Below are 24566 nucleotides of genomic sequence, written 5' to 3'. Positions count from 1 at the left end.
GGTCCAGACGGGTTTAGTGCAGAATTCTATCAAACCTTCATAGAAGACCTCATACCAATATTATCCAAACTATTCCACAAAATTGAAACAGATGGAGCACTACCGAATTCCTTCTACGAAGCCACAATTACTCTTATACCTAAACCACACAAAGACACAACAAAGAAAGAGAACTTCAGACCAATTTCCCTTATGAATATCGACGCAAAAATACTCAATAAAATTCTGGCAAACCGAATTCAAGAGCACATCAAAACAATCATCCACCATGATCAAGTAGGCTTCATCCCAGGCATGCAGGGATGGTTTAATATACGGAAAACCATCAACGTGATCCATTATATAAACAAACTGAAAGAACAGAACCACATGATCATTTCATTAGATGCTGTGAAAGCATTTGACAAAATTCAACACCCCTTCATGATAAAAGTCCTGGAAAGAATAGGAATTCAAGGCCCATACCTAAACATAGTAAAAGCCATATACAGCAAACCAGTTGCTAACATTAAACTAAATGGAGAGAAACTTGAAGCAATCCCACTAAAATCAGGGACTAGACAAGGCTGCCCACTCTCTCCCTACTTATTCAATATAGTTCTTGAAGTTCTAGCCAGAGCAATCAGACAACAAAAGGAGATCAAGGGGATACAGATCGGAAAAGAAGAGGTCAAAATATCACTATTTGCAGATGACATGATAGTATATTTAAGTGATCCCAAAAGTTCCACCAGAGAACTACTAAAGCTAATAAACAACTTCAGCAAAGTGGCTGGGTATAAAATTAACTCAAATAAATCAGTAGCCTTCCTCTACACAAAAGAGAAACAAGCCGAGAAAGAAATTAGGGAAACGACACCCTTCATAATAGACCCAAATAATATAAAGTAACTCGGTGTGACTTTAACCAAGCAAGTAAAAGATCTGTACAATAAGAACTTCAAGACACTGAGGAAAGAAATTGAAGAAGACCTCAGAAGATGGAAAGATCTCCCATGCTCATGGATTGGCAGGATTAATATAGTAAAAATGGCCATTTTACCAAAAGCGATCTACAGATTCAATGCAATCCCCATCAAAATACCAATCCAGTTCTTCAAAGAGTTAGACACAACAATTTGCAAATTCATCTGGAATAACAAAAAACCCAGGATAGCTAAAGCTATCCTCAACAAAAAGGACTTCAGGGGGAATCACTATCCCTGAACTCAAGCAGTATTACAGAGCAATAGTGATAAAAACTGCATGGTATTGGTACAGAGACAGACAGATAGACCAATGGAATAGAATTGGAGACCCAGAAATGAACCCACACACCTATGGTCACTTGATTTTTGACAAAGGAGCCAAAACCATCCAATGGAAAAAAGATAGCATTTTCAGCAAATAGTGCTGGTTCAACTGGAGGGCAACATGTAGAAGAATGCAGATCGATCCATCCTTATCACCCTGTACAAAGCTTAAGTCCAAGTGGATCAAGGACCTCCACATCAAACCAGACACACTCAAACTAATAGAAGAAAAACTAGGGAAGCATCTGGAACACAGGGGCACTGGAAAAAATTTCCTGAACAAAACACCAATGGCTTATGCTCTAAGATCAAGAATTGACAAATGGAATCTCATAAAACTGCAAAGCTTCTGTAAGGTAAAGGACACTGTGGTTAGGACAAAACGGCAACCAACAGATTGGGAAAAGATCTTTACCAATCCTACAACAGATAGAGGCCTTATATCCAAAATATACAAAGAACTCAAGAAGTTAGACCGCAGGGAAACAAATAACCCTATTAAAAAATGGGGTTCAGAGCTAAACAAAGAATTCACAGCTGAGGAATGCCGAATGGCTGAGAAACACCTAAAGAAATGTTCAACATCTTTAGTCATAAGGGAAATGCAAATCAAAACAACCCTGAGATTTCACCTCACACCAGTGAGAATGGCTAAGATCAAAAACTCAGGTGACAGCAGATGCTGGCGAGGATGTGGAGAAAGAGGAACACTCCTCCATTGTTGGTGGGATTGCAGACTGGTAAAACCATTCTGGAAATCAGTCTGGAGGTTCCTCAGAAAATTGGACATTGAACTGCCCGAGGATCCAGCTATACCTCTCTTGGGCATATACCCAAAAGATGCCTCAACATATAAAAGAGACACGTGCTCCACTATGTTCATCGCAGCCTTATTTATAATAGCCAGAAACTGGAAAGAACCCAGATGCCCTTCAACAGAGGAATGGATACAGAAAATGTGGTACATCTACACAATGGAATATTACTCAGCTATCAAAAACAACGGCTTTATGAAATTCGTAGGTAAATGGTTGGAACTGGAAAATATCATCCTGAGTGAGCTAACCCAATCACAGAAAGACATACATGGTATGCACTCATTGATAAGTGGCTATTAGCCCAAATGCTTGAATTACCCTAGATCCCTAGAACAAACGAAACTCAAGACGGATGATCAAAAGGTGAATGCTTCACTCCTTCTTTAAAAGAGGAAAAAGAATACCCTTGGCAGGGAAGGGAGAGGCAAAGATTAAAACAGAGTCTGAAGGAACACCCATTCAGAGCCTGCCCCACATGTGGCCCATACATATAGAGCCACCCAATTAGACAAGATGGATGAAGCAAAGAAGTGCAGACCGACAGGAGCCGGATGTAGATTGCTCCTGAGAGACACAGCCAGAATACAGCAAATACAGAGGCCAATGCCAGCAGCAAACCACTGAACCGAGAATAGGACCCCCGTTGAAGGAATCAGAGAAAGAACTGGAAGAGCTTGAAGGGGCTCGAGACCCCATATGTACAACAATGCCAAGCAACCAGAGCTTCCAGGGACTAAGCCACTACCTAAAGACTATACATGGACTGACCCTGGACTCTGACCCCATAGGTAGCAATGAATATCCTAGTAAGAGCACCAGTGGAAGGGGAAGCCCTGGGTCCTGCTAAGACTGAACCCCCAGTGAACTAGACTATGGGGGGAGGGCGGCAATGGGGGGAGGGTTGGGAGGGGAACACCCATAAGGAAGGGGAGGGGGGAGGGGGATGTTTGCCCGGAAACTGGGAAAGGGAATAACACTTGAAATGTATATAAGAAATTCTCAAGTTAATAAAAAAAAAAAGAAAAAAAAAGAAAACCAAGGAAAGAGATCAGAAGTCATAGACAGAAGCATCACCAACAGAATGCAAGAGATAGAAGAGAGAATCTCAAAGGCAGAAGATACCATAGAAAACATTGACACAATAGTCAAATAAAATACAAAAAGAAAAAAAAACTCATAACTCAAAACATCCACAAAATCCAGGACACAATGAGAAGACCAAACCTAAGGATAATAGGTATAGAAGAGAGCGAAGATTCCCAACTTAAAGGGCCAGTAAACATCCACAACAAAATTATAGAAGAAAACTTCCCTGACCTAAAGAAAGAGATGCCCATGAACATACAAGAAGCCTACAGAACTCCAAATGGACTGGACCAGAAAAGAAACGCCTTCTGTCACATAATAATAATAATAATAATAATAATAATAATAATAATAATAATCGAAAAGCCAAATGCACAAAACAAAGAGGAATATTAAAAGCAGTAAGGGGAAAAGGTCAAGTAACACCATAATTATACCAGACTTCTCACGAGAGACTATGAAAGCTAGAAGATCCTGGGCAGCTGTCATACAGACCCCAGGGGAACACAAATGGCAGCTCAGGCTACTATATCCAGCAAAACTCTCAATTAACATAGATGGAGAAACCAAGATATTCCATGACAAAAACAAATTTACACAATATCTTTCCAAAAATCCAGTAAATTTCCAGGATAATACATGGAAAACTCCAACACAAGGAGGGAAACTAGATGCTAGAAAAAGCAAGAAAGTTATCTTTTTTTCAACTAACCAAAAATATAGCCACAAACATAATTCCAACTCTAACAACAAAAATAATAAGAAGCAACGATCACTTTTCCTTAATATCTCTTAACATCAATGGACTCAATTCCCCAATAAAGAGACATAGACTAACTGACAGGATAAATGGGACCCAGCATTTTGCTGCATACAGGAAATGCAGCTCAGTGACAAAGACAGAAACTACCTCAGAGCAAAAGACTTGAAAGAAATTTTCCAAGCAAATGGTCCCCAAGAAACGAGCTGGAGTAGTCATTCTAATAAAGTATAAAATGAACTTTCAACCAAAAGTTGTCAAAAAAAAGACAAGGAAGAACATTTTTTACTTGTCAAAGGAAAAATCTGCCAAGATGAACTTTCAATTTGGAACATCTATGCTGCAAATGCTGCAAATGCAAGGGCACCCACATTCATAAAAGAAACCTTACTAAAGCTCAAAGTACACATTGTACCTCACATAATAATAGTGGGAGACTTCAACACCCCACTCTCATCAATGGACAGATCATGGACACAGATACTTAACAGAGATACAGTGAAACTAACAGAAGTTATGAACCAAATGGGTTTAACAGATATCTATATAACATTTCATCCTTAAAAAAAAGAGTACACCTTCTTCTCAGCATCTGATGGTACCTTCTCCAAAATTACCACATAATTGGTCATAAAACAGGCCTCAACAGATTCAGTAAGATTGAAATAACGCCTTGCATCCTATCAGATCACCACAGACTAAGGCTGGTTGGTCTTCAATAACAACAAAAACAACAGAAAGCCCATATATATATGAAAATGAAAATGAAGGTACAACATATCCAATCTTATGGGACACAATGAAAGCAGTGCTAAGAGGAAAATCATAGCTCTGAATACCTCCAAAAAGAAACTTGAAAGAGCATAAACAGCAGGAAATAATCAAACTCAGAATTGAAATCAACCAAGTAGAAACAAAAAGAACTATAAAAAGAATCAATAAAACCAAGAGCTGATTCTTTGGGAAAATCAACAAGATAGATAAACTCTTAGCCGGACTAACCAGAGGGCACAAAGACAGTATCCAAATTAACAATATCAGACAACAGAAACTGAGGAAATACAAAAAATTACCAAATCCTACTAGAAAAGACTGTATTCAACAAAACTGGAAAATCTGGATGAAATGGACAATTTTCTAGACAGATGCCAGGTACCAACATTAAATCAGGATCAGATAAACCATCTAAACAGTCCCATAACCCCTAAAGAAATAGAAGCAGTTATTAAAAGTCTCCCAACCAAAAAATGCCCTGAACCAGATTGGTTTAGTGCAGAATTCTAACAGACATTCAAAAAAAAACCTACTACCAATACTCTTCAAACTATTCCACAAAATAGAAACAGAAGGAACACTACCACAATTACACTTATACCTAAGCCACACAAAGACCCTACAAAGAAAGAGAACTTCACACCAATTCCCCTCATGAAAATACTCAATAAAAATCTTGCAAACTGAACCCAAGTACATATCAAAACGATCATTCACCATTATCAAGTAGGCTTCATCCCAAGGATTCAGGGATGGTTCAATATACGGAAAGCTATAATGTAATCCAACACATAAACAAACTAGAAGAAAAAAAACACAAGATCATTTCATTAGATGCTGAAAAAGCACTTGACAAAATTTAACACCCCTTCATATTAAGTCTTGGAAAGATCAGGAAATTCAAAACCCATACTTAAAGATAGTAAAAGCAATATACAGCAAACCAGTAGCCAACATCAAACTATTAGAGAGAAACTTGAAGCAATACCACTAAAATCAGAGAGTAGACAAGGCTGCCCACACCCTCCCTACTTATCCAATATAGTACTCGAAGTCCTAGCCAAGTAAACAACAAACAGAGGTCAAAGGGATACAAACTGGAAAGGAAAAAGTCAAAATATCTCTGTTGGTAGATGATATGACAGTATACTTAAGTGACCCCACAAATTCCACCAGAGAACGTCTAAACCTGATAAACAACTTTAATAAAGTAGCAGCATATAAAATTAAACAAACAGTAGCTTTCCTATACTCAAAGGATAAACAAGCAGAGAAAGAAATTAGGGAAATGACATCCTTCACAATAGTCACATAATATAAAATACCTTGGTGTGACTCTAACCAAGCAAGTGAAAGACCTGCATGACAAACTTCAAGTCTCTGAAGAGAGAAATCAAAGAAGATCTCAGAAGATGGAAAAATCTCCCATGCTCATGGATTGGCAGGATTAGTATTGTAAAAATGGCCATCTTGTGAAAAGCAATCTACAAATTCAATGCAGTCCCCATCAAAATTTCAACTCATCAAAATTCCAACTCAATTCTTCAAAACGTTAGAAAAAGCAATCTGCAAATTCAGAATAACAAAAAAACAGGATAGTGAAAACTATTTTCAACAATAAAAGAACTTCTAGGAGAATCACCATCCCTGACCTCAAGATGTATTACAGAGCAACAGTGATAAAATATAGTGTATGGTATTGGTACAGAGACAGGTATATACATCATTGGAATAGAACTAAAGACCCTGAAATGAACCCACACACCTATGGTCACTTGATCTTTGACAAAGGAGTTAAAACAATCCAATGGAAAAAAGATAGCATTTTCAATGTAGTACTGGTTCTATTGGCAGTCAGCATGTAGAATGCAAATCAATCCATTCTTATCACCCTGTACAAAGCTCAAGTCCAAGTGGATCAAGGACCTCCACATAAAACCAGATACACTGAAACTAATAGATGAGAAAATGGGGAAGTGCTTCGAACACATGGGCACAGGGGGACAATTCCTGAACAGAACACCAATGGCTTATGCTCTAAGATCAAGAATCGACAAATGAGATCTCATAAAACTGCAAAGCTTCTGTAAGGCAAAGGACACTGTCAGTAGGACAAAATGGCAACCAACAGATTAGGAAAAGATCTTTACCAATCCTGCATACTATAGAGAGCTAATATTCAATATATACAAAGGACTCAAGAAGTTAGACTCCAGAGAATCAAATAATCCTATTAAAATATGGGGTACAAAGATAAACAAAGAATTCACAACTAAGGAATACTGAATGGCTGAGAAACACCTAAAGAAATGTTCAACACCTTTAGTCATAAGGGAAATGCAAATTAAAACAACCCTGAGATTCCACCTCACACCAGTCAGAATAGCTAAAATCAAAACCTCAGGGGACAACAGATGCTGGCAAGGATGTGAAGAAAGAGGAACACTCCTCCATTGTTGGTGGGATTGCAAGCTGGTACAACCACTCTGGAAATCAGTCTGGGGGCTCCTCAGAAAAGTGGATATAGTACTACCTTAGGACCCAGCTATACCTCTCCTTGGCATATACCCACAAGATGCTCCAACATGTAACAAGGACACATGCTCCACTGTTTTTAGAGCAGAGTTATTTATAATAGCCAGAAGCTGGAAAGAACTCAGATGGCCTTCACAGAGAAATGGATAAAGAGAATGTGGTACATCTACACAATGGAGTTCTACTTAGCTATTAAAAACAATGACTTCATGAAATTCTTAGGCAAATGGATGGAATTAGAAAATATCATCTTGAGTAAGGTAACCCAATCACAAAAGAACGCACATGATATGTACTCACTGATAAGTGGATATTAGCCCAAAAGGTCAGAATAACCAAGATGCAATTCACAGACCACATGAAGCTCAAGAGGGAAGACGAAACTGTGTATGCTTCAGGACTTCTTAGATGGGAGAACAAAACACTCACAGGAGGAAATACGGAGACAAAGTGTGGAGCAGAGACTGAAGGAAAGGACATCCAGAGACTGCCACAAATGGAGATTCATCCTACATCCCAAACCCAGTCACTATTGGTGACACCAAGAAGTACATGCTGACAAGAGCCTCATATAGCTGTCTCCTGAGAGGTTCTTCCAGAACCTGACAAATACTGATGTGGCTTCTGGCATGCAACCATTGGACTAAGAAGGGGGACTGCAATGAAGGAGTTAAGAGAAAGTACTGAGGTAACTAAGGAGGTTTGCAACTCCATAGGAAGAACAATATCAACCAACCAGACACCCCAGAGCTCCCAGGGACTAAACCACCAACCAAAGAGTACATATAGAGTGACCCATGGCTCCAACCACATATGTAGCAGAGGATGGGACTTGTCGGGCATCAATGGGAGGAGGCCCTTGGTCCTGTGAAAGCTCGACACCCCTGTGTAAGGAAATGGCAGGGGAGGGAGTGAGTGGGTGGGTAGGGAAGCACCCTCATGGAGGCAGGAGGTACAGGGATGGATGGTTTCTGGAGGGGAAACCTGGAAAGGGGATAACAATTGAAATGCAAATAAAGAAAATATCCAATTAAAAAAAAAAGAAAAGAAAGCAGGCTGAGCAAGCCAGTAAGCAGAGTCCTTCCATGGCCACGCATCAGCTCCTGCCCCTATTTGGGTTCCTGTCCTGACTTCCTTCAATCTACTATGATTAGTAGTAATGTAAATGTAAGCCAAATAAATCCTTTCCTCTCCAACTTGTTTTTCAGGTGGTGTTTTATCACTGCAATAGAAACCCGAAGAGACAGCCCATATTTAAAGAAAAGATGGCCCAATCTCTCAACACAGTGACAAAAAATTGGGATGAGGGGTGGAAGGTGTAACACATCTCCAGAATCTGAGGCCAGGGATTGTTTGATTTACCATATTGTGCTATCTGGATGTTCACATTTACAAAGTCTCCAAGTTTCTCTTTTCATTTCTGAAGTATCCTTAACTTGGCTGCTATTTAATTAACTCAGGGATCTTTCCCCTCCTGGGTTCTTCTACCTCATATTCCCTGCATATTTTCACCTCAGTGTTCAAAACTGCTTCAATATTCCATGGATTCCTGAATCTGCTGCACAGGAAACCACCAAGCTGTCTGCCAAAGAGATTCACACTCCAACCTCTTCTTTTATCGGGATGGGAGAGGAAGTGGAGCAATACCAGCAAGGTGGGGACAGGTATATACCAGCAAGGTGGGGACAGGTATAAATGGTTTGGCTGGGTGGCCTGATCATCCACTGGAAGACTGTTCTTTCCACACTACCACTGGCTGGATGGTGGTGCTCAGAAAGGATCCATAATAAAGGGTAGGAAAAGAACTTTAAGTAGTGACATCAGAAAGTCACCCATTGTCTTCATGTTTGTGACAGCCTATCTGGTAACAGTACAGATATCCTATGCTGCTGCAAGAGGCAGAGCAAGAATTAACAAGTCTAGTTTCCAGAAGGAAGGTCTCTTGAGGCAATTTTGTGCCAATCAGGTAAGAGATATAGGAGAGAAGAGACCAGAGGCGGGTGTTATTGTGGGGAACTGGTGAGTGAAGGAAAGGTAAAGACATTTTCCTCCATTTCTTTATTGGGGGCTAGATAGGTGCAGTAATTTCTGTGTCCTTCTACACTCAGGTACTATGAGTCTGAGAACTTTACATCTTTGGGATAAGGGTATGAAACTAGCCTGAAAAAACCATTGGATGATAGCCACCATTCCATGCTCTTGGGCTAGGTGGGTAGAACAAGTTTCAAGACATTTCCACCTCACTTGCCCATCAGTGCCATCTTTCTTCACTTTGGCCAACACTATCACCATCAGTGCAACTGCTCAGAGACAGTTAAGCTCTCCTCAGTCATCTGTCCCATTCATCTCACTGACAGATCCATCCATCCTTGAAAACATATACACAAAACACCTGAGGTGTGGAGGCACTTAAACAGGAGGTCATGGTGCCAAGAAGTCAAAGAACGCAATCAGCATGACAATCTCAAGCCATGCCTATGAAATAGCTGATGTGAACATGTTTATTGAGAGCTTGGCAGTGTTTGGGGAAGAGATATCAAACAGAAGGTTTATTAAACTTCAATACTGAGGTAAAGCTCCCTACCCAACTCCCACCACTTCAAACAGGCAAAAGCATAAAGCTAGGGTGAATTAAGGATCACAGGGCTCATAGCATCTATATACAGCACCCACTTCAGAAAGAAATGGAGGTTTGAATAAGGCCATTTCTCTATTCCCTTAAAGTACTTGGCTGGGACCCAAAGAATGCTTCATTTTACTCCTTCGTTTGCTCACTCATGGCCTTGCAGTGTGGTAAGTGGAGAAGGGGAGAAGCCTAAGTCCCATCAGAAATCCTGCAACAAGAAGAATGGAAGACATGGAGTTATGGGTAGGGGGGGGACAAATAGTAAAGAGAAGGTTATGTGTTCTAGGGTAGCCATTCTAGTTCCCCATGTGGGTTCCTGAAGAACACCAGAGAGCTGCCCATAGGTTCTGTTCTATTAGAATGACAGATAGTTTGCCACCCTCACTTCCAAGGACACACATAATAGCCCTGAAACACTCACCTCCATGTTCAGCTCTGTTGTATCTAATAGGTCCAGCCCATGCTCACTGGGAGAAGAAGGGCTATGAAGTAGCTAGAACAAACAAGGTCAAAAGTTAGGAAGACCATTCTGAATTTCTACCCAACAGAAACATGATTCCTTCTGAAGTCTCAATGAATAAATCAGAGAACCGACTCCTCTCTTGGCCTCCAAGCTAACCCTTTTATATGCATTCAGCTCTAGAACCATAGAATGGGATTATCCTAGACTTCTTTGCTGTTCAAATTATCCTTCCCCTACCCAGGTAAGACAATAAAATAATAATAGCAGACAGTATTAGCTTAGTGTGGATCGAATGTCTGCAGGCCTCCTCCCCTGCAAAACCTACCTGATATATATGTTGATATCCTAACCCATTGAGCCCATGAAAGTAAGAGGTGACCTTTAAAATGTGTTTAGGTGAAGAGAGTGGAGCCCTTAGAACTTTGTTAGTGCCTTCTCAAGAGGCTAGCATTGGCTTGCCTTTGCCTGTATCTGAGACAGCCTGCAACTAGCACTGGGTCCTTACCAGAACCCATCTGTGCTTACCAGAACTCAAGATTTCTAGCCTCCAGAGCTGAAGGGAAAAAATGTCTGCCATTAATAAGCTTCTGCACTCTACATTATGTGTAAATGCTCCATTGTAAGGATGGGGGAATAGAAGTCAGACAAGCAACAGCTAACTTCATATGAAACTAGGGATTCACATTCAGGTGACCTCACTTCAAGCTCCCTGTTTTGCTCATTAGATCAGATCATCAACCTAAAGTTCAGGTAGCCAGGGAAGAGAAAGGAGTGAGTGGAGGGACAAGGATAGAAGCCTTGTTAGGAAAGAGAAAGGAAGGGTGTAGCTGGGGTAGACTATGAGTGTTCAGTTCCTGGCTGTAGGCAATTCTTCCAACTGTTGGGAAATTCGGTGGCAACAATATTTATTTGGAGACTGAAAAAAATGTGCTATTCCACACGCGCGCGCGCACACACACACACTGTAGAACAGGACAAGTTCTGGGGATAATTTCTTACCATCTACCACATGGGAGTCTGGGGACTGAACTCAGGCCTTCGGGCTTAGGGAAAAAATCACCTTTATGTACTAAACTATCTTGCTGGTCTTTGTATTTTTAATTTCTTTTCCTACCAGTTCTCAAAAGCAAGGTCTCACTGTCCAGACTGTCCAGCCCCAGCAGGCCTGGAACTCACTATGTAGCCTTAAACTCATAGCAATCCTCTTGCCTCAGTCTCCTAAGTGCTGAGATTATGAGTGCAAATGACTACCTCTGGTCATTCCTAAGCTCCTTATTTAATAAAAGTGAAGTCCAAACTAAGTCTGTAACCTTTCCTCTTCCCTCTGTGATTCTTTCCAACAACTTTTAGCAGCTTTCAAAAACAAGGTCATCATGAAGACTGAGAACAGGTGTCCCAGCCTCTAAGTTCTAGAAGAAGGGACTGCTGGGTCCACACCTTGTCTCCACATTGCCATTCTTCATCCAGAAGTCTCAGCTCTTCTTCCTCATCTTCTTCCATAAGGCTGAGTCTATGGTAGTGACAAAGAGAAGAGGTTTTCAGATGGTCCTTTCAGCCCCCCAGAGTTTCTTCTCATAGGCATGGGGAAGGAGGGCCTGGCAGCAGGAAGGGTAGGACTTAGGGCTAGCACCCACTCCTCATTCTGGAGGAACAGCCCTTTGCACACTGGGAAGACATGGTATGCTGGAAAGAATGTTCTAGGATCAAGACAATCCAAGAAACACTGGCTAAGGTGAGAAGGCAGCATGGGAGGAAACCTCACCGGGTCATCTGCTTGCCCAAGCCAGAGCCAGAAGGATCACATCGAATCTGGAAACACGGTGCACTCGACATTTTCAACCTCTGGGTGCCTGAGAGCTGCTGACTATTAAGAATGAAGAAATGACAGGGGTTAATAAAAAGCAAAGGGTAAAAAGAGAGAACAGCACAGGATGTGGAAAAGACATTGCAAAAGCACCAGAAGTACCCAGAGATCAGAAGGTACTGCAGTGGGAAGAACAGAAACACCAAGGCTTCCCTTGGCCTCACCTGCAGATCAGCTCTGGTCCTGGTCCTGGTCCTGGTCCTGGTCCTGGTCCTGGTCCTGGTCCTGGTCCTGGTCCTGGTCCACCTTTTTGCCTCTTGCCTACTGTCCTCGGAGACTGCCTTCTCTTCACTGCTGTGGAGGTGAGTGTAGGTGTTGTGGGGCCACTGTTCAGCTGAAGGCTTTCTCCCTGGGATGAAGACTCTTCTTCCTGAAGCCTGCGGGGAACTGCAAAGAAGCAGACACACATCTCAAATACGTCAGAAACCTGCCAGAGCTACTTTTATAAACTTGTCTCTTGTTTCTTAAGGGAAAGTTAAACATAAAAGAATGAAAAATCTGTGTAGCCTTACTTTTTCCACCTCAAGAATGAGCATAGCCCTATATAAAAATGTACCTGGGTGCTACAGTGGGATGCTGTATCATTATATACAGCTCCTATCCTAAAAACTACTATCTACATAGAAAACAAGATAGGCAGAGACAAATATCTACTTCGCAGAGGATATAAACATTTGATGACAAATGTGGGAGATGACTAATTCCCTAAAATTAAGCAGTCTGTTAGGCAATAAATTCTAAAATCCTATCCATTCTAGATTGATGGCAACTGTTTTTGGCTCAGATACTGGAGCAGATGCATAAGGGCCAGGGAGACAGGGTTTTCTGAAGTCAGAAGATAAAGGATGGCAATTCTAGTGTCTTCTTACCAAAGAGGCTGAGTATAGGTGCTTTCTCTGCCAACTACAGAGGGAAAGGAGGACTATGCCACCAACTGAGGTGTCCACACCTAAACCTCTCTTTCCCTAAGGAAACTCAGGTGGTATGATTTTAAAACAGCAGACAAATGTACATCACCATTTGCCAGTGGTGGACATTCACACCTCTACTGACCGTTTCCTTCTCTGTGACCATGTATCTACAGAGAAACAAACCCAAAATTTGCTGCCATTAAACTATATGAAGGATTATAGACAGGAGAGGCTGTAGCCATAAGTAAATCTTTGTGAACCTGGACTATTCAATGGTTCCTTGATAGGACATGAAAAGCACAAGTTAAAAAAAATAAAAAGTAGGTAAAATGGAATTCATGATAATAAGAGTACTAAAAACATAAAAGGATAACAAACAGAATTTGAAAACATTTTTATCTCTTTACCTAGTAAACATCTATCTAGAATGTGTAAAGAACCTTCAACAACTCAACAATAAAAAGACAACTCAATTTTAAACGAACACAAGAAGGTGAGCATGGTGGTCATGGTCTGTAATCCTAATGCTTGGGAAGTGGAGGAAGAAAACTCAGAACTTCAAGGTCATCCTCCACTATATAGAGTTCAAGTCCTGCCTGGCCTACACAAGACCTTGTCTCAAAGGAGAAAAAATAACAAAAAACAAACAAAATTAAGTACTAGAATTAAAAAAAAATAAGTACTGGAGAGACAGTCAGCAGTTAAGAGCATGTCCTGCTCTTACAGATCTCAGTTCAGTTCACAGGCACCTGTGCGTGCGCGCGCGCACGCACGCACACACACACACACACACACACACACACACACACAACATAAGCTCATGTCCACAATTAAAACTTGTTGAGGAAACATAAAAGCCATTGAAGTACACACTTTAAGAGGAAAATTTTGACTCGGTTTGTAAATTATGTCTCATTAAAGCTGTGACAGCTTCAAAGTTACATTTTAGGGTACATATTAGCAAATGCACATTACATATAAAACAGATTAGAATGTAAAAGAAAATTAAATAGGTAAATTTTAAGACAAGTGGTGATCTGAAAGTTATTTGAGAAATTAATGTACTGTTTGCTGTCAAGAAAGAAAACAAGAATGCTTTGTTCAATCTTTGGCTTTATCATTGGTTTCTATATCATTTTTCAAGTTTTCTATTTTAAGCTGGCTAGGTAAATGAGGAAGAAAATGAATGATAGTGGGTGCCTGATAAAATATTTGACAAAGTACAATTTTGACGATCAAAACCCATCTCCTGTTATTAGGGCAAAGGCAACTAGGACGCAGTGCTGAACATACTGATGCCAACCCCAACGCTGACCCCTTACCTTCAATACACCTCTTCTTGGAGTGGGGGGGCCCCTGAGAGCTGGCCTCTGCTGTGTTCTCTACTAGATGGAGGGAGTGGCAGTAGGTGGTGACTGGACCCCAGGGATGGCTAGGTGCCATGGAGACACGCTGCAGACACTTTTCCAGGTATGATAGTCTAAAGGGATGGTACATAGAATGAACTGAGCCCTCTCCAGACTCTTCTACAAATCCACATCTCTATTCACCCACTAACTTACAGTAGCTGTTTGTCCTGATGGAAGAGGCGGGGGGAGAACTCTGAAAGAAGCTCCAGGAATGCAATATTTGGGGGCTCTCGAGAAGAGCCAGCAGGAGGAAGCTCAGACAATGAGAACTTGATGCCTTCCCTTGATTGGGAGAATTATTTCAGTTAAGAGTCTGAAACACCCAAATGTACCCTCCCTACATTCTTGCTGCCCAGGCACAGTCACCACCAACCTGCTTGCTACTTCTGCACATGGATACCCTTCCCATCAAGACCTTATTCCCTGCCCTCCCTGTAACCAACCTCCAACCAGCACTTCCTTACTTGTGCAGCATGACCACAAGATCTCTGTTATGGAGCTGCTGGGGTCCAAAGCTCAAGGCAAACCTCCGGGCCAGGTCTCTCATCTCAATGAAGGCTGGCAGTTCTGTCAGGTCCTGGGGCCCCTGCTCCTGTATCAGTTCTGTGTAGAGCTGTGTCCAGGAGACATGGCATATTTGGAAAAGGAGAAAAGGGAGCTCAAGAAAACCTTAATTCTCTTCTCTACTCAAGACCCTACAAGGCTTGGGTGTAGAGTGCCATCTACTATCTTCCCTACCCAGATACTGCCACATCCTGACCCCCTGCAGCAGAGCATGTCAGCCCTGCTCTATGACAGTTTTAAAAACTGTGCCCCTAGGCATCAAACAGGGCCTCACACACTGCAGGCAAGCACTCACTACTGAGCGCCGTCCCCGGCACTCTAGCTCTACAGAGATAAGTATCTCTCATCAGGCTGCTGAACTGGATCAGTGAGTAAAGGTGCTTGCTACCAAGGCTGACTACCTGAATTCAATCCCTAGAACCCACAAAGTAGGAGAGAATCAATTTCTACACTTTCCTCTGATCACCGCACTTAACACAGTGGTTCATGCTTCCCTCCCACCCCAGCTACAAAGACAAAATAAATAAATGTAAAAAACTTTTAAATGTCTGTCATAAATAAAGGATGCTATAAAAAAGCAGACTTAAAATTGTAAGAATTCCCTAGAGGCTGGAGAGAGGGCTCAGTGGCTAAGAGCATTTGGTGTTCTTCCAGAGGACCTGGATTCAATTCTCAGCACCCACATGGTGGCTCACAACCATCTATAACTCTAGTCCCAGGGGATCTGACTCCCTCTTCTGGCTATGCAGGCACATGGTGCAGACATACATTTAGTTGAAACACCTAAATACATTTTAAACAAACAAATTTTAAAATTTTTCCTAACACGTTAATATTGGTATTATAACTGATTTCCATTAGGCTTGGGAAAGGGAAGAAAACTATCTGTTCAGTTATCTTAAGGTCTGTCTATGGTGGTTTAAATAAGAATGGCCCCAAAAGGCTCATATATATGAATGCTTAGTCACCAGGGACTAGAATAATTAAGAGATGTGGCCTTGTTGGAGGAAGTATATCACTGAGGTGAGCTTTGAAGTTTCAAAATGCTGGGGTTGGAGATTTCGCTCAGTGGTAGAGCGCTTGCCTAGCACTGGGTTCGGTCCTCAGCTCCAGGGGGAAAAAAAAAAGCCAAGCTAAACCCAGTGTCACTCTCCCTATTTCTGCCCTAAGGATCAGAATGTAGCAGCTCTCAGCTGTTGTTCCAGTGACTGCCTGCATGCTGCCATGGTCCTTGTCATGATGATAAAGACTAAAACCTCCAAAATTGAAAGCAAGGCCCCAATTTAAAATACATTCTAAGAGTTGCCTTGCTCATGGTGCTTCTTCACAGCAATAAAACAATGACTAAGACAGAGTTTATAAGGTGTGAAGAAACCTGTCACAAGAAATGAGATTCAAGGAAATTTCTGTCCTTAAAAATTTTGCAGCAGCCAAGCAGTGGTTGTATACACCTTTAATCCTAGCACTTAGAAGGCAGAGGCAAGGGGTTGGGGATTTAGCTCAGTGGTAGAGCGCTTGCCTAGGAAGCGCAAGGCCCTGGGTTCGGTCCCCAGCTCCAAAAAAAAAAAAAAAAAGGCAGAGGCAGGCAGATCTCTGTGAATTCGAAGCCAGCCTGGTCTACACAGAATACACAGGATAAAAAAAAAAAAAAAAACAAGACAAAAGCCCTTGCATCCCTAAGATGCTGGGGTAGACAGTAAGGTGGGAATCTAGGAAGCAAATGCCACAGTTATTACGCCTCAGGCGAAAGCACCTGCTTTAGGCTCAGGAGCAGGATCCGAGAGCACTGACATCGGTCAATTTGTCTCGCCCGAGTTAATGTTTCCTTGATAATGTCACCATAATCTTCATAGAACTAAGAGAGAGGAAGTGAAGGTAATGTTAACCATAGGAAAAAAATCTTTGACGTATTTCTTCATCACCCTAATCACAACTTCCCAATGAGCCTTAAGTAGGAAAAACAGTTACCTGAGTACAAAAACTCAGACTAAACCTCATCTCTAAATACGGCTGTGTCCAAAAGAAACCAGAAGTAAAAAAAAAAAAAAGGAAGGAAGGAAGGGAGGGAGGGAGGGAAAGAAAGAAAGAGAGAAAGAACGAACGAACGAAAGAACGAATGAACAGAACACCTAGAGGCAAAACTTGGTTGACTCTATCCACTGGAGAAAAGGAACAGAGCTCTAATACCTACCCTCAGACAACACTAGAGCCTACGTGTCCCTCCCCACCAGTCTAGAGTTTGTAGAACAAGAGTGTCTGTGCTGTTCACTGCTGTCCTTAATACCTGGCATGTCTGGTTCACTGCAGATGCTCAATAAATAAAGAGGACCTGGCCTTCCCCACTGTTTTCCTTTTCTAATGCTCTATCCTGTAGATTAAGTTTAAAGCAGGGAAAACAAATTTCTGAATTGGAAAAAACAGGGTTATTTCCCAGTCAAGGAAAGTCTCATAAGCTTTTTCTCCTTAAATATGTTCACTCATATCTCTTTCCTTTGTCCTTTTTCTAAACCTCTGCCTCTGTTCTCTCCTACTTCTCTTTTAAGCCTGATCTTCTCAGACTGCCCCCAACCTGACTTCCTTCCTTAGATGTTGCAGTGCTTAAAGTCAGGGCTGTGTTCAACTCGGTCCCTCTCTTTCATGTCAGGGTACTGTCCTACCTTGTTGTAGTGTTTGAAAACATCTGAGGCCGCATCCAGTTCCAATACCCCATAAAGCAACAGCTTACAAAATCCTGCAAGCAGGCGGCGCCTCTGGTGCAGAAGCTCTATTTGGACGTGATCCTCCTGTGATTGACCTGCCCAGCAAAAGTAGAACCAGTCACAGGCTTAGGCCTCTTGCCCAAGATTCTATTGCCAGGCTCAATCCCAAACCCTTCCTAAACTCTAGGCCTAGAGTTCTTATACCGTTGCCCAATTCTCCAGGCTGGAGAAAGACATGGTCCATGAGGAAGCTGGCTAGTTCCGACTGGAGAGTAGCTTCCGGAAAAAAGACAAGAGGCCTAAGGAAATCCCGGCCCCCTACAACCATCTGGGGGCTGAAGATGAGAAGCAGGTCACTTAATAAAACAAAAGCCTGTTGTGGAAGGAAAAAAGGATGATTTAAAAAATCAGAGTACTTAACAAAACTATAATTACATACCTCATTTCCCTGGAGAACAATCTTCTCAAACTCCAGGAGACACATGCTCACCTGCTCCTGGATCTCTGGGTCCACGTCTGAGAGGCAGCTTTGGCAAAGTTCACAGAAGGCTACCATTCTTTTCTTCAGACTCATCAGCTGCTTCTGTAAAAAGAGCAGCTTGTTTTACAGAGGAATGAAGGCTCCTTCATTCCCAGTCTCCTCCTCAAACCAACACTCACTTGGGAAGTAGACTCTGAAATGTGGGTCACTGTCCAGAGAATGGAAAAATATACCAGAGTCAAGGCTGGCAAAATCACCTGTAACCACAAAATGTCAGATTAGGAGTGTCAGTACTCTCACACAGACAATCAATAAGAAGAAAGAAGCTGGAGGTGGTGCATGTGTTTAATACCAGCACTCAGAATGCAAAGACAGAAAGATCTCTGTGAGTCTGATGCTAGCCTGGTCAACAAGTAAGTTCCAGGACTAACAGGGTTATATAGAGAAACTCTGTTTCAACAACAAACAAACAAACAAACAGAACAAACAAATCTTGTCCCAAATAAGAGAGAAGATGAGACCAAGGAAATAATTTCTAATAGAAAAGAATAAATTATTTTGGACAATGTCCAGAGGCTTCTAACCTAGGCAGAACTGTCAGATCTTCCTGGTTTATTCAGTCTCTTAGAATTCCCAAACATTCTCCTTGGCTCCCAGGAACCCCAAAAGTCCCCAGTCCACCTCAGAGAACAGAAGTGATAACCCCACCTGGCCTTCCTCCCTATGTCCACTCCACACCCTAGAACTGAGACTGCCTGGGCAAGGTGTCCTCCAGAACACAGATTCTGACAGTCTTCTGCCCTGCCTGTTTGTGTCCAGCCCATCACCTGCCTGGTGAGGAACTTCTCCTGTGTCTACAGCCTTCCGGAGGAGTCGAGAACATGGTTCAGAGATCTCCCAGCGAGTCAGGTCATGAGCACTTTAAAGAGAGAAGTAAACATTATGTTAGGACACATCCAAGGCAATCAATTCCATCAACACTAGGAGAAGGGGAAGGTAGCAGGAGAGCTGCTCACTTGTAAAAGGCAGAGAGACGCTTCAGAGTGGCTGTCAGACTGTATACCTCATCCTCATCTAGGAAGGATGACTAAGGAACAAAGAAGCTCACAGCAGGAGTATCTCAAGAATTCACCTTTACCTCCAGCCCTCTCTCACCCTCCCAGAGGTGCCCTGCTATTTAGCACCACCTGCATTAGGTCGTCAAGCTCCTGCTGGAATCTATCAGTCAGCAGATCTACTAATTGGCTTCTGGCGAAGTCCACTCTGCTGAAGAAGGTGAACTCTGGCTTGCAGAGCAAATAGAGGGCATGTGCTGCAGCCTCAAGCACCTCAGGCTCTACGTGCTTCACCACCACCTCCTGGAGTTGTTGCAGAAGCAGCTCCAAGTGCTAAAGGGAGACAAGGTGTGGTAGACAACAGGCTGAAGAGTGGACGGGAGAAGGAAAACAGTGATGTTTAAAGACAAGACATATTTAACAGTGGGGTATGAGACGTTCTTCCTGAATCCAGGGCCTTGTGGAAAACAAATTAACCAGATACTAGAAGAATCCTTAACCTAAGCAGGGGAGCAGTGAGGTCTAGGAAAAATTCTTGCTGCCTACTCACCTTCTCCAAGCGCTGAGTGCAATAAATGTTGAGGTCAAAGTAACTGAGCAGCCGGAGCAAGGGAGCAACGTTCTCTGCATCTGCTGAGAACTATGGTAGAAAGAGTGTCCTGTGACTTAGGTGACAAAAGGAGAACTCCTCATCCTACCTTGGGGTTGGTCCCTTACCCATTTCTGCTCTGGCTGTACAAGGAGCTCTTACCTTGGCAAGGAGCTGGGGCAAGAGGGGGATGAGGTGCTCAGCCAGCTTCACCTTATCATAAGCTTGAAGCTTGCGTTCTTTGGCAGTCAGACTCTGGGATTAGTCATTGGGGGTGGAAAACTGTGAAGAAACACTGGGTACAGAGGGTGGGTGTATCTGCACACACTTCTGCTCCCTTCGGATGTCTTTATATGGAGGTGGGACTTTTAGAGGAAAAGGAGGAGGAGGGCCCTAACCCAGAATGTAGAGGTGAAGGTGGCCAATAACCATCTGGTTCCAACAGTACTGACCTACTGACCCACTGTTCCAACAGTACTGACCTACTAACCCACTGTTCATGCTCACCTTCTTTCCAGTGATGCGCCCCACTGGTGGGTGACCCTCTGCAGCTTGCCGGGCACTGGACACCAGGATTTCTATCAACATTCTCTCTTGCATATCACCCAGATCTGGGATAGAAAGAGGACAAAAAAAAACCCCACGGATTAATCACTTTCCATCTCCACATTCCCTTCCCAGGATATCACTGCTGCTTTTTCCAAGTCAGCCAAAAATTGAAATTAAAATTAAAAATTAAAAAAATAAAATCAAAAAAACAAAACAAAAACCCGAACCTCTCTGTTTCATACAAGAAGGTGCAAAATACACAACCCCAGCTAGCACGACACGCACTCTGGTCTTTCTGCAGCAACAGACTTGTCAGACTCTCCCAGTCCTTCAGGTAAGACCCTGCACAGTCCCACAAGCTGTCAACTAGGTAAGCAGCATGGTCGTGATGCTGTGAAGGAAGGTTCCCAGTAAGTAGTCCATCAATGTCACTCAGACTGTTCCAGCAAGTGGCTGTTGATAAGCAGGACCCTCCTACCCACTGCCCATCTTGTCCTCTACTTTCTACATTACCTCACTCTCCATAAAGAAGGCCAGTAAAAGGTAAATGAAAGTCCTCTGGGCTTGTGGACTCCGGCGTCGCTCCCTGCCACTCACTGCTTTTGCCCCACATTCAGGATGGAAAATCCTGGCAGGATGGATAGGTGCAAAGAGCAGCATGGGAAGAAGTAGGGACAAGAGGACAAGTGAAGAGTCATGGAACTTCCATAAGATTGAGAGAGAAAAGGGGACAAGAGAGACTTCAACAGTTTTGACAAGTCCATAGGTGAAACAAAGAGGTGAGAGAGAGGATGAGAGAACAGCGTGACAAACACATACCACTTACTTCCAGTACACAAATTCCCCTGCAGAAGAGGCCATGGCACGATTAGAAATGTATACAATGGAGTAAATTTTCTCACAATCTGCACTAGTCAGTACTCCCTCCATGTTCCTGCCAAGATAAAAGGAGAAAGGGTGTGCATGTGTGTATATGTGCATGCGTGTGCATGTGTGTTTGTATATGCATTAATCATCTCACACAGCAAGGTACAGAACAAAACAAGGCAATACCTATAAGGATATGACTCACAAATAATGTTTAAAAGTGGAAAAGAGGAGTCTTGAGAGTTAAAAATAAGGAAGACCCCCTCTATCCTACAACTCAGGAATGCTCTGTCTTCTAATCTGTACACAATGTGTGTACAGATTCTAATCTGTACACAACTGTGACAGGCAGGGGACAGAACTCTGGAGGATCTTGTTTGAGTCTCCAAGGCAACTCTGTGAGGCTGCCTCCCCACTTCCCACAACTCACTTCAGAATAAGGGTCAGCAATCTGATGGCCTCCACTGCTACTTCACTCTCTCTGTCCATGACCATGGAAACCATCCGGTCCTATGCAAAGAACATTATGCAGTCCCTCACTACACCCACTCCCAAACACCACAGTCTCCTGAAATTTGAAATTCCTAGCAGAGGGGGTGGGAGCTATATCGAGAAAAGCTATCAGTCTGCCAGGTGGAAAGACCTGTGTAGGGAAATGGGAAACAGAGCAAAGAGCCAAACCTGGGAATGTCATCCCATCTTACCTTGAAGCGATTAGTAAAGAGCTCCATCCGTGAACTCAGCTCCTGGTTGCTGTACAGCCCTGCCAGAGCCTTCACACACTTTAGGCGGACTTCCTTGTGCTGTTGATGAAGGAGACAGGAGAAGAGAAACATGACTAACAAATGGTCATCACAGAGACGCCAAGTGCTCCTCACTGTTCTTCATTCTAAGCATGGGTGATGTCTACACCGAGGACTCTTAGAATGTAAAAAAATAGTAGAGCTGTCTTCTCACTGAAAACACAAAAGGCTCACAGAAGAACTGGACAATCATGATGAAAAGAATCCCTTCGGATGGCACTCTGGCACTTGTGTTACCATTATCAACTTGCTGTTTAAAAGAGATTACTTCCTCTATGACATATGAGGTTTCAAAGGTATTCTGACTACTGAATGTTTTTCTTCTTTCTGCTTTATTTTACACTCCTCAGCACTGAAGAAATCTCAAGATTCAATACCTGGATTGGGAGATAATTTCTCAATGTGTAAATGTTTGAGTGGCAGAGCAAGAAAAGGTAAGGTGTTTTGGAACAGGTTAGAAGTGGAAGACAGGGAGGTGGAGAAGGCTAACAAGCTCACCTTGTCATGCAGGGTCCAGCCAATATATTTTAGGTAGCTGTCATTAAGAAAGGAGGTGCTGTAGCTTTGCATCCAACACCCGATCTCCTCGATGCAGACAGCACGGATCTCAGGAAGGATGTCCCTTAGGCAGACAAACTTACATATTACCTTCTCTCAAAGGTGACTTTCTGGCCTATACACAGCCCTCTCAACAAAGTTATGTTTGTGACAAAACACCAAGTACCCAGTCTTTTATTTCTTCATTCCAAAGTAAATATACAAAATAGATGAAATCAAATCTTTCTATAACCAGAATATGAACTAGTTAACTTTATGCAACTGCATCCTTTATACTCCTTTGAAATCCAATTTTAAAAATTCACTTAACTGTTAGCTAAAATGTGCTATTTTTTCAATTCCTCTTCAAGAAATGATTAAAGTTGTAGAGAATCAGAAGTTGAAATCTGGACAAAAGTGAGACAATACTACAAATACTATAATTCTAAAACAGAGAAGACTTAATTCTACCAGTTCTTCAAACACTGTGAAACACCTTGACCCTTAGCATAGTGAAAACACAGGCTTGGCTTGCTGAGCCCAGACATGCTTCAGGAAAGCCACCTTTCAGGTTTCTGCCCATGTCTGCTCAAGTCTCCACCTCTAGAAACACAGAAGACAGGGCCAGGACTGGGAAAGGTCAAGAGGAAGAGAATACCCAGTGATACCTTGATCACTGATTTTCTTTCTCAGAAAAAATTCACAAGGTCCTTGGTAGGTAGGGATAAACCACAGCTTAACCAATTCAACATATCTGTCAGTTTTCATCCCAACTACATTAATCCTGAAACTAGCCAAATAACTCAGCAAGGGCCTTGCCCTGTCCCGCGCTACTACCAAGGACAATGGCTTCAGTAAGAGCCTGTAAATGACCTACCTGTACCGATGAACAAAGACACCCCTGAAGATGGCATTCATCATCCCCTCTATCTCCTCTTGATTCTCTTGGAACTGGAGGAAGGAACAAGGTCAGATTATCCATCCCTCTTGTACCTCAAAAGCATAATGTCACAGATAAAGAAAAGCATTTCTACCCACTTCTTGTTTATTGAGGACATAGTATAAACCCTCAGGTAGCCAATATTCCCTCCTAATTCCAGAAGAAGCAATAGTTTAATGCCACAACGTTTGCTTTGTGTTGGTAAAAACTAATGTTCCTGGGTACTGGAGAGATAACTCAGAAGTTAAGAACACATATTGCCTTTCCAGAGAATGCAAGTTCAGTTTTCACACTCATGTGGCTCACAAACACCTGTCACTCCAGCTCCAGAGGATCTGACATCTTCTGGACACTTTGTACACGTACAGACACACAAGAATATAGGCAAATCTCTTTTAAAATGTCCCTTCTGATTGGGGTTATTCTATTCAATGACTAACTCACAGTTGTGTTTTTTACTACTAATAATTGGGAAAATGAAATTTAAAAAACTATTAATGTATTTATTTGAGGAAGGGGCAGCATATATAGGTATAGAGGTCAGAAGATGACTTTCGGGAGTCAGTTCTCTTTCTACTGTGTGGGTTCTAAGAATAAACCTAGGCTTGGAAACAAGTGTTTTTACCCAAGTAATCTCACCAGCCTCAAAGTGAACTTCAAATAAATTGATTTTGATAAAAGTATAACCAGTAAAAAGATAAAAGAGTTTGGATCAGTGATTTTAAAGTGGACGATTTTGTTCCCCAAAGGATAAATAATTCCTTCTTCACAAGATTTAGGGATCATTGTGGAAAATCCAGAAATGGTAGATGAATTCACAAAAACAGTGTCCTCTGGACACAGCAGGGCTACTTATGAACTCATAGTGGTTCTGACCACACAAGCCCCTTACAAGATCAAGCAAGGCCAAATCCCAACATGGAAAAGGAGGTTTGCATTAAACA

At 42.2% G+C, this 24566-nt stretch overlaps 1 protein-coding gene and 1 long non-coding RNA gene across 4 annotated transcripts in view; one reads left to right on the top strand and one right to left on the bottom strand.

Annotated features, from left to right (window-relative positions):
* Nucleotides 1–9134: 9134 nt before the first annotated feature.
* On the top strand, nucleotides 9135–12717 carry LOC134481272 (uncharacterized). Its single transcript, XR_015634299.1, has 2 exons — nucleotides 9135–9231; nucleotides 11705–12717. It is a non-coding gene; the product is annotated as an uncharacterized LOC134481272 (long non-coding RNA).
* Nucleotides 9742–24566, bottom strand: part of Stag3 (STAG3 cohesin complex component) — a 30285-nt gene continuing 15460 nt past the window's right edge. For 2 of the 3 annotated variants that reach the window (NM_053730.2, NM_001436424.1), the window contains 26 exon segments: nucleotides 9742–10099; nucleotides 10313–10384; nucleotides 11792–11864; nucleotides 12117–12218; nucleotides 12383–12605; nucleotides 14452–14609; nucleotides 14692–14820; nucleotides 15003–15151; nucleotides 16856–16957; nucleotides 17760–17896; nucleotides 18006–18174; nucleotides 18292–18384; nucleotides 18462–18539; nucleotides 19114–19201; nucleotides 19299–19369; nucleotides 19470–19670; nucleotides 19888–19977; nucleotides 20089–20181; nucleotides 20434–20537; nucleotides 20761–20866; nucleotides 20989–21103; nucleotides 21302–21409; nucleotides 21773–21852; nucleotides 22047–22145; nucleotides 22644–22767; nucleotides 23560–23633. In NM_053730.2, coding sequence (NP_446182.1) covers nucleotides 10091–10099; nucleotides 10313–10384; nucleotides 11792–11864; nucleotides 12117–12218; nucleotides 12383–12605; nucleotides 14452–14609; nucleotides 14692–14820; nucleotides 15003–15151; nucleotides 16856–16957; nucleotides 17760–17896; nucleotides 18006–18174; nucleotides 18292–18384; nucleotides 18462–18539; nucleotides 19114–19201; nucleotides 19299–19369; nucleotides 19470–19670; nucleotides 19888–19977; nucleotides 20089–20181; nucleotides 20434–20537; nucleotides 20761–20866; nucleotides 20989–21103; nucleotides 21302–21409; nucleotides 21773–21852; nucleotides 22047–22145; nucleotides 22644–22767; nucleotides 23560–23633 — 2847 coding nt within the window. In that variant the 3' untranslated portion in view covers nucleotides 9742–10090. 3 annotated transcript variants of the gene reach the window in all.

The sequence above is a fragment of the Rattus norvegicus genome, chromosome 12 (genome assembly GCF_021556685.1).
Source record: "Rattus norvegicus strain SHRSP/BbbUtx chromosome 12, alternate assembly SHRSP_T2T, whole genome shotgun sequence".
In the NCBI taxonomy this organism is placed as follows: Eukaryota; Metazoa; Chordata; class Mammalia; order Rodentia; family Muridae; genus Rattus; species Rattus norvegicus.
The sequence above is the reverse complement of the archived record's forward strand: the minus strand, read 5'-3'. Positions and strand labels throughout refer to the sequence as shown.